The sequence below is a fragment of the Phyllostomus discolor genome, chromosome 11, assembly GCF_004126475.2.
Source record: "Phyllostomus discolor isolate MPI-MPIP mPhyDis1 chromosome 11, mPhyDis1.pri.v3, whole genome shotgun sequence".
NCBI lineage: Eukaryota > Metazoa > Chordata > Mammalia > Chiroptera > Phyllostomidae > Phyllostomus > Phyllostomus discolor.
Window position 1 is genome coordinate 94,679,436 of NC_040913.2, and position 9,888 is coordinate 94,689,323.

Genomic DNA, 9,888 nt, shown 5'->3' on the forward strand with positions numbered 1-9,888 from the left:
CTGACCAGGTGTGAGGGAGCCCACCGTCCTCCATGTTTCCCCACGGTCCGTGGGCGAGGCCCTCACCTGCAGGTCTCCAGGTGCACGCGGCCCTCACCTGTTGATCTCCAGGGTGTGCACTCGGCCCTCACCTGCAGGGCTCCAGGTGCACCCACAGCCCTCACCTGTTGATCTCCAGGGTGTGCACCCAACCCTCACCTGTAGCTCTCCAGGTGCACCCACGGCCCTCACCTGTTGATCTCCAGGGTGTGCGCCCGACCCTCACCTGTAGCTCTCCAGGTGCACCCACGGCCCTCACCTGTTGATCTCCAGGGTGTGCACCCAACCCTCACCTGTAGCTCTCCAGGTGCACCCACGGCCCTCACCTGTTGATCTCCAGGGTGTGCGCCCGACCCTCACCTGTAGGGCTCCAGGTGCACGTGGCCCTCACCTGTTGATCTCCAGCGTGTGCACGCGCCCCTCACCTGTTGATCTCCAGCGTGTGCACGCCGTACATGCCCTCGATCCTGTACTTGCCGGGGTCCGCCGCCTGGCAGATCAGGTTGCCGTTTTTGTACCTGAAGGAGGGGGCACCGGGGTCCGTGCAGGAAAGGCAGGGATGGTGGCCCAGCCGCCCCCCCCAGCCCCTGGGAGGCCACCGCCCTGCCCCCGCACGTGCCTCCTGCGTCTCAGACGGGGGGCGAGGGGCAGCGGGGACCCCAGCCCCACAGTCATCGGCCTGTGAGGGGAGAGCAGCTCTGGCTGAGCCCCGACTGTCAGTCACGCCTGGACCCGGGACAGGGAACTCAGGACCCGCCCTCCACAGGAAACTCAATGGAGGGACCGAGGTTGGCCGGTCCCCGCCCAGCCGCCCCGGGCCCAGCACTTCGGGGACACACAGCGGGGCTCGAAGGTCCAGCCGCCCTGATCCTGGCTGAGGGCAGCTGGCCACCCCGCCCCACCTGCCCAGGACAGCAGGCCGTACCCCAGGACCACACACCAGGGGCTCCGAGATGTGACCCTGCACTGACCCGGGGCTTGGTGACGGTGCACGGTGGTCCCAGCGCCTGCAGTGCAGGCCCCACCCGGGGGTCTCCGTGCAGCTGGGAGCAGCCACTGGAGCTCGGGTCACTCAGAGCAAACGTCCTCTGGCCACCCAGCCAGCCCCCTGCCTCACCGAGGCCGAGGGCCTGGGCGCAGTCACACTGGACCCTGCACGTTTGACTTATTTATAATTTTTTCTCCCTTTTGCTCCCTGTGAGTGTGATAAATGTGTCCCCCCCCACCCCCCGTGGTCCCGAGCTCAGCCGAGCGAGGAGTGGCTGTGAGACCGCATGCCCTCCGTGCCTGGACGCCGGGGCCCGGCCCACTCACCACTGCACCACGGGCGTGGGGAAGCCCTGCACGGTGAAGCAGAGCTTCACGGTCATCCTCTCCCAGACGGTGTGGGAGCGCAGCCGCACCAGGATCTCGGGGGCCCGCCGCGTCCGGTCCGAGAAGGTGTCCTGCTCCTTCAGCCAGGCCAGCTTGTCCTCCACCTGCCCCCGGACACAAGGCCGGTCCGTCGCGTGGACACACCGAGGGCCGGCGGCCGCCCCCCACTGACGGGCCCCGCGGGCCCCGCCTACCATCTGCTGGATGGAGAACTTGTCCAGCGTGCCCCGGGCCTGGGTGCGGGCCAGGCGCACGTCCTCCTCCAGGTCGGCCAGCTCGCCCAGGAAGCGCCGGCGCTTGGTCTCCGCGTACGAGGCCACCAGGGACCGGTACCTGCGGGGACAGAGCAGCGGGGACAGAGCAGCGGGGACGCCGCCGCTGTGGCCCCAGGAGGACAGGCCGCGGTCGCTGGGGTCCGGAACCCCCTGTGTCTCTGTCTCCCTTCAGAGGGTGCACCGGGCTGCGTGAGCACCACCCACGGGTGCTGAGAGGGCGGGACGCGGTTCTCAGACGAGGCAGACTCGCGATGACGCCCCGGCCCTCCTGGGACAGTCACCGTTACCCGGGACCCTGCGCCCTGGACGGCGGCTGCAAGCGGCCACGTGGGCCCCCAGCCCCGCGCCTGGGGTGTTCCCAAGGGACACTCCCTCCACGCGGGGGCCACAGCGACGATCGGGCCCTGGCCTCGGTCCGCAGACGGGCTCCTGAAACACGGGGCTGCTCTCGTCCTCCGGGCCTCCCACGCACGGCAGCTGCTCGGTGCCCACCAGGCGGCCATGAGCCCGTCACGCAGCCTTGCCAGGCACGGTTGCCCCCACGGACGGCAGGGCACGGCGGCGGTGGCTGCCTCGGGCCTGAGACTCGTTGGTCAGGCCCCGGGCCAGGGCTCAGATCTGTCAGGTCCCACGAGACAGACTAGGACGCCGGGCCCGGAGCCTCGCTCTGCACGGCTGCACACAGAAGCCACGTGTGTCCCGGGCAGGCGGCCCCTCCCGGTGAGTCCGAGGCGGAGTTAGCGGCTTCCGAACCCAGAGACAGAGGGGAGTCAGTCTGCACCCCAGAAGGATGCAAAGGTGAGGGAAGCAATGCAGCCAGACGCCTGCACACCCCTCCTGACCTGTCCCCCCCGCGGGAGGCACTGTGACCCCTGACCCCCAGGGACATGCACTGTGACCCCTTGACTCCTGACCCCCTGAGGGACATGCACTGTGACCCCCTGGCCCTTGACTCCCAGGGGGATGTGCTGTGAACCCCTGACCCTTGTCCCCCAGGGACATGCACTGTGACCCCCTGATTCCTGACCTCTGACCCCCTGAGGGATGCACTGTGACAACCTGACCCTTGACCCACAGGGAGATGCACCGTGACCCCCTGACCCCTGGGGGATGAACTCTGACCCCTGACACCCTCCCTGGCCGGAGGAGGGCGGACAGCCGCGTACCTGCTCTTGTCCTCCTCCTCCTCCTCCTCGCGCTCCTCCTGGGCGGAGCTCAGCCTCTTGGCGCACAGCCTGCAGACGGTGGCCCCCGAGGACAGCGAGGTCGTCCGGCCGGCCGCGCTCTGGGACGAGGCCGCCTGCACCAGGGACTGCTGGGAGGAGGCCTGGGTGGAGGAGCGCCTGGGGGGGGGGGGGCCAAACAGAACGTGCGGCGCCTCAGAGACCCCGGGGACGCCTCGTAGCAGGCACCCTCCCCCTTCTGCACGCCACACCCACCCTTGTGACACACACGTGTGCACATGCACTCACATGCAGCTCACATGCGTGTGCACACTCACCTGTACAGTGCGTGGCGTCACACACATTCACGTGTGTGTGCATACTCACGCGTACATGCACACACCCAGGTGAGCACACGCACACACGGGTGTGCATGGACGCACACTCAACCCACGTCCCTCCGCACCCCGGCGCCCCCTCTGCACAAGCCCGTCTGCAGGGGGCGCCCCCACCCCCCCGACCCCGCCCCCTGCGGCAGCCTGCACGGTCCACCGCCCTGGCCGGACGCCACGGGTATATATATCTCAAGGGCCGCCGGAGGGGCTGCGAATGTTTGGCTTCGTTTGCTGTGGGGGTGCTGGCAGAACTCGAGGGCCAGGGGCACCTCTAAATATAGAGACGCCGCGTCACCGCTCCGAAGATGGAGCTCGCCACCCAGCAGCGCCTCCGCACCTCCACCCAGCCTCCTCATCGGCACCCAGGACAGTGCACCCACCACCCCCGGGGCGTGGGCCCCAGGCCCCTGTGGAGAAACCGCAGCTCGGGAGAACGTCCCGGAAGGAAGGAGGCGTGGCCCGAGCCCGGGCTGAGTGAGACTCAGCGACTCGGCTCACTTCTCGCTGCGCTCCCTGGGAGCGCAGCCAAGTCTCCCCCGAACCGGCTCCCCCCACCTTCCCCTGCCATCCCATAATGCCCGTCCCACCGACACCTCTCCCTCCCGCCCCTTCCCACCCCCTGGCTCAGGGGGGACTTCCCGAACTCCCGCTCTGGGAGACAGACGTGTGGACAGCGGTCAAGTGCACACGGGCACTGGGCTGGCCAAGTGCCCGCCCCCTCCTCTGCTCTGACCCAGGGCTCAGGGGCCTTCTCCCGGGGTCCCACAGGGTACCCCAGGGTGCTCTGCACCACCCCACACACGGTGTGCTGCCCAGCGGGGCACCCACGGGCCCCTCCGGGAGCAGAGCCCCCCTGGACACCCCCGAATGGGGTCTCCAGGTCTCGGGGGCCGTGAAGGCCGGACACCCACGGCCGAAGCCCCGCGCCCCCGGCCGGCGGGCGCCCACTCACTTTCTCGCCGCATACTCCCTGAGCAGGTAGCGCGCCTGCGTGTTGCGGTAGGACTGGTCGAAGTGCTTGTGCCGCTTCTGGTAGAAGGGCAGCGCCACGAGCGACATCGCGGGGCGGGCCTGCGGGGGGAGAGGGGGGCCGTGCTGAGGTCCTTCCGGGGCGCGGCCTGGGGTTCCTGCCCAATGGGGCGCAGCGGCGCAGCGGGGAGACCAGCTCCGATCAACAAGAGCCCCGGGCGGGGAGTGGCCGACCTCGGACGTGGCGGTCACCTCAGACGAGGCGCCCGGGGACGGCTGGGCTCCCCGGGGCCAGTTCCGTTTTTTAGTCGCTTCCCCACAACTCGACGGCCGGGCTCCCCCACGCTTCCCACAGCCGGGAGCCCAGCACGTGTTTATAGAACACCGGGTGCGTCCCAGGCAGGGTCGGGGGCGAGGACAAAAATAATCGGAGCACAGATTAGCGACGTGGACACACACTTCGACCACGAGAGTGGGGAGGTAGAAGCACTCGGGAGACCTCGGAGGGTCCCCTGCGGACAGGCGGAGGAGGGGGTGCGAGGCAGGGCACCCCCAAACACACGCAGGGGGCAGGGGTTCCGACGGTCCAGGTGGCCTGAGGAGAGACCCCTCTGAAGGGACCGACCACGTGTGACCACTTTCCGTGTCCGCCCGAGAGCTCAGCGTCACCCCTGCCCCCAAGGGGGCCTCAGGAAAGGGGCCGGCCACCGGCAGCCCGCTCGGTTGGGGTGGGCGGGGAGCGGGGGACGGGGTGGGGGGACGGGGTGGGGGGAGTGAGCAGGACGTGGTTAAATTCTCCCCACGGGAGAGGGAGCCGGGCTCCATCCAGGAGGGGACCTCGGAGTTGACAGCAGTGCGGGTGTTAAGATGTGCCGCCTGCCGCTGCACCCGCTCCCCCCGAACTAGGCAAAGTGCCCGCTCCCTGGGCCGTGGGCCGTCCCCGAGAAGGGCGTGTTCCCGCGTCTCTGAGACTGTGGATTTCTCAAATAAAAAGTGAAAGGACGCCTCCGAATCTGAGCTCCGTCCTTGCCACCTGTGTTTCAGTTGCAATGACCTGCCCCGATTTACAGCAGGGCCCTGCGACCCACCCCCGGGGCATGCAACCCACCCCCCAGGGCAGGGCGGAGATGAGCAGCCGGCACTGCTCTGGGAGGGGCCGTCTCCCACCTCCCGCCCCCCAGGGCACAGAACTCCGGGGTCAGAAAACCTCCCCAGACACGCCTCGGGCTCCCAGCCAGCTCCTCGGGGTCAGTCTGCTCTGGGCCACAAGACCCCAGAGCCACAGGGTTGCAGAGCTCAGACAGGCCGTGGGGAGGGTCCGGGCCCCCGTGCACCAGGGCAGGGGCAGGGGCAGGATGGCTGGGGAGGGGAGGGCTGGGCCCCAGAGACCACCAGGCCTCTATTTGCCCCCCTGCCCCCGGCTAGCTCATCTCGGTATTTCCTCCCAACAACCACCGGCCGGCCACCACCCCCACCCCACCCCCACCCCCACGGAGGGGCCCGGCGCATTCTGCACGGTGCTGGCGCAGGGCTGATCATAAATATAGCACAGAATACGGCGTGCAGTGGAGCAGCCAGTGCCAAGGTCAAGGTCAAGAGCTCTGACACCTGATGGGCCAGGACCAGCTGGCTGCGGCACTCCTCCCCACCTCCCTCTGACCTCCGTCGAGCCAGCACGTGCTCCGCGGCCCCTTGCTGCTCTGCGGTCGACTCTCCGAGCATCTGGAAAAGCATCTCGGCCGCTTTTTAGGGTCCCACCGGCCTGGGAGGGGGATCCCAGGGCCTTCTCCAGGGACTGAGGGCACGCCACGCCCAGCTGGGACCGTCCACGCCGTGCGGGCGGGGCTCAGGGACCTGACGTCAGACCCCGGCGGGGGCGGGGGGGGGGACACACTGCGCCCCTCCAGGCCGGTTCCCTCTCTGGGCTTCCGCCGTCGCACCTGCGCTCACGGGGGGAGGGGCGGCCGCCGCAGAAATGCAGCACCCCCCCCCGCCCCCATCGGTGGTTGGGTCCCCTCACCTGGTTCACGGAACCCTCAAATCCGTGAGGGTTTGGAAGAATCCAAAACTGGCCGAGGGGACCGGGGAGGGTGCTGTGCAACCATGAAACTTCCGAGCTGGGGTGCAACGCCGCCAGGCCCCCCGTGGGGGGTGGTCCACACCTTCGGGGACCCGGGCTGCGGCTCTGGGGGAGAGGCCGGCACTGCTCACAGCCGGCGGCCCCCCCAGCGGCCCGCTGTCCCTGCCTACAACCCGGAGTCCTGTCCAGCGCCCTGGGCACACTTTGCCCAGGATGGGCTGAACCTGGCGCACAGCTGCGTGGCCAGGACATCCCGGCACCACTGAGAGGAGGGGTCCCTGCGGCAATCAGGGCCTGGAGCCGGACTCGGGGCCTCCGCCCCGCCTCCAGACTGCCTGAGCTGTGTCCCCCATGACCCTGTGCCCCCACCTGCCATCCGCAGCCCACTCACGGAACACCGTGCCCAGAGCCGCCCACAGCCGGGGCTCGGGGCTCATCTCTGCCCATCTGTCACTCCGCTGACACGTGGGGTGCGTGCCCTGGTCCGGCCCAGCCTGGGCCCCGGAACCACGGCACCCCGAGGATGGGGCCCCTCAGGGCGCCCTCACCCGGACGGCAGCAGCTCCCGTGTCCCCGTGCGGATGCGTCCTCGACGCCACCGGCCCGCGCCGACTTCCAACCCCCACCTGGACCCGTCACTGCGGCAGGACGGGCAGCCACACGCCCTCTCCTAGGCCCCGCTCCTGGGAGGACCGCTCGTATCAGGGCTGCCGGCTGTCCCCGGCGCCCAGGAGGGGTGACGGGCGAGCTCTCCGGAAAGCCCTGGGGTCAGAAGGCCACCAGGAGGGGCCACGGGGAGACCCGGCCAGCTCGCTGAGCTCCGGATGACGCCGGAGAGAAAGGGAGCGACGGGCCAGCGGCAGCCAGAACCCCTGACGTCCACGTCCCCCGGGACAGCCGCCCCCCAATGAGTCTCCTCCCCCCGCACTCACACACGGCAGCACAAGGTGGGCAGCCTTCCCGCACCTGCAGCGCTGGGCGCCAGTCCCCCTGAGAACGGGGGCGGGGGGGGGGGAGTCAGCGGCCAGGTGGCCGTCCACCCAGCTCCAGCCCCCACCCCCGCCCGCCCCACCGAGAATCGGGGCTCCCGGTGAGTCAGCTCCTGCAGCTGGGTGTGGGTCCCACTGAGCCTGTGGGAGACGTCGGAGGCGACACCCCACCGTCCCAGGCTGTTTTTGTTTGTTTCCGGCAAACTGCACCCGAGTTCCCCCGATGATCTGACAGTGAACAGGCTCATTCCGTCCCGGCTGGAGGAAACCCACCTGCCCAGTCCCTGCCTCTCGCCCCCCTGCCCCGGGCACCCAGTCTGCTCACCCTGACCCCTCCTCCCTCTGCCCCTCAACACCTTGGGGTTTAGGGCAGCAGCGGGGGGGGGGGGGGGGGGGGCGGGTGGCCTGTCCTCACATCCCGGCACAGAGTGCCTGCCACCAGCTCGGGCCTGATCCCTCCCAGGACGCAGGACGGGAGCCCGTCTTCCTGGCACTGACAAGGGCTCCCATGCCCCTCGGCCACCGCGCACTCGCTCCGACCCAACAAAGACACCGGAGCAGCCGCGGCCGAAGGGCTTCTCAGTCCACACACCCGCCGAACCAAAGCTGCTCCAGGGGAACGGGGGGGATGGGTGAGCGGCCTGCAGGGGCCGTCCCCAGGAGGCAGGCCCCGGCCCCCAGCCCCCGGGAACAGGGCTCCCCTGGGACAGGGCTCCCCGGGGCTCGCTCACCTCACGGTGGGAACCGCTCGCCCCTGAGGATTCCCCAAACCCCTCAGCAGCCCCCAAAAGACAAGACCAGGAGCACAAGGTGGGACTTAAAAACCGTCGCCCGTGCCAAGTCCGGGACAGCCTGCGGTCCGGTTTCTGGCCGCTCCCTCACAGGCCCTCCCCCACCTCCTCCTCCCCCCCAACCCCCCCCGCCCCCCCCCTCCCCCTGTCACCCTCAGGGCCCAGGGCCAGGCCAGGCCGGCAGCGGCCCAGGCTGTCTGGGCTCCAGCTCCGCGCGGCCACAGAGCCGCCGCCTGGCTCCTGAGGGCCCCACTCACTGAGGCTTAAAGGGATCAACTCAGACAAGGAAGGGGATGGCGGCTTCCCAGACGGGAGAGGGTTCCAGCAACCAGCTGGCTTCCCCCACCGAGGGAATTAAGACCAGATCAACAGTCACAGCGGCAGTTCCTTCTCTAAGTCCCCCTCCCCCCCCCCACCGCACACAGACAGCGTCTCCTGGTCTCTGCGGAAGCAGCCCTGGGGGGGGGGGGCGCCCCCCCCCCCCCCCCGCTCGACCTCAGCTGCAGGGGCGTCCCCTCGAAGGCAGCGCAGGCTGGAGGCCCGAAGGCCTCTGGGCCGCCCTGCTCCTCGGTGCCCGGCTCCCGCCCAGCAGGAAGGAGCCTGAGACCAGGGGGAGGGACGGGAAGCCGCCCCCAGCCCCACCATCCAGCGCGGGGGACCCCACCTCCGGGGGCGGGGGGAGCCGGGGAGCCAGCAGTCGGGGGGGGGCCTGACTGGGTGGCTGCCGGTCCGCAGGAAACAGCCGCAGGACCGACCTCTTGGGCGGGGGGGACTTGGACACATGGCCAGCAGCGCCGTCCTCTCCTCTACACCCCCGCCCCCCGCTCCAGGGCTACCACAGGTGACCCCAGGGCCTCGCTCTCTTAGGAAAGTATCCAGCCTCAGTTCACAGCTTCGCACGCCTACACTCCTGTCCGTCCGAGACTCACAGAAACCTCAGGCGCCCGTCACAGACCGGGGACCAGCGGGGAGAGCCCACCGTCGGGTTCCCCGGCCGCGCTGGCTGCGAGGGAGGGGTGCGGGGCAGCACAAGCACGAAGCCCCCCCCCGTGATGGGGACCACAGACACGCAGACCTCGGGTCTGGTGACCCGGGTTTGTCCTGCACAGGTTGGCTTCTTCAGGCTGAAACCGGTGCAGCCCGGGCGCAGCCTGCCTGTGCCCGGGGGCCTCCCCACCCCCGGAGCCTGGCATCAGCCAGGGGCCGAGAGGGGGTCACTCACCGAGAGGACGGGACCGCGGTGGAGGGAGGGAGGCAGCGCCCCGGCTCGCCCGGCTGCGGGAGGAAGGCAGAGCCCGGTCTCTGGCAGAGCCCGGCCGCCCCATTTAAGGCCTCGGGGCTGCTATATATAGACCGGTGGCTCCGGCCCAGGCGGACGCCCACGCCGTGCATCCCAGCCCGTCGGGGCGGGACTGGCCCCGCTGCCGCCGGAGAAAGTCACACGGAGAAGGGACCGTCATGGCCTGCTCCTCTCTCCCCCCCAGCAGACGGTGGCACCCCTGCGGGGACCCGGGGAGGGGGCCGGGCGAGGGCAGTCCACTCCCGAGAGCGTGCAGACCTGAGTTGTCAGACGCACCTCCCACCTGTGCAGGCAGCAGGCCGCCGCGCACCTGCAGGGGCCCGGCCAGCGGTCTCCCGCGGCGGCGCAGCGCCGGGCTGGGGGCCTCCGGGCCCGTTCTCCCGAGCTCGCCTCAATCTCAGAAGTGACTTGGCTGGGGCTCGGCTTCACCCCGGGGTGGAGTCCAAGAGACGGGCCTGCCTATCAGGGGGCCCCTGCCTCGTCGGCAAAGCACCTCTATCGTTGCCGCCACAG

At 69.9% G+C, this 9,888-nt stretch overlaps 1 protein-coding gene across 1 annotated transcript in view; it reads right to left on the reverse strand.

The window, feature by feature from the left end:
- Window positions 1-9,366, reverse strand: part of MYOM2 (myomesin 2) — a 42,882-nt gene extending 33,516 nt beyond the window's left edge. Inside the window, 6 exon segments of the mRNA XM_028526896.2 lie at window positions 465-557; window positions 1,354-1,517; window positions 1,608-1,746; window positions 2,855-3,031; window positions 4,199-4,317; window positions 9,298-9,366. Of these exon segments, the coding sequence (XP_028382697.1) occupies window positions 465-557; window positions 1,354-1,517; window positions 1,608-1,746; window positions 2,855-3,031; window positions 4,199-4,305 (680 nt within the window). The 5' untranslated portion in view covers window positions 4,306-4,317; window positions 9,298-9,366.
- Window positions 9,367-9,888: the final 522 nt, after the last annotated feature.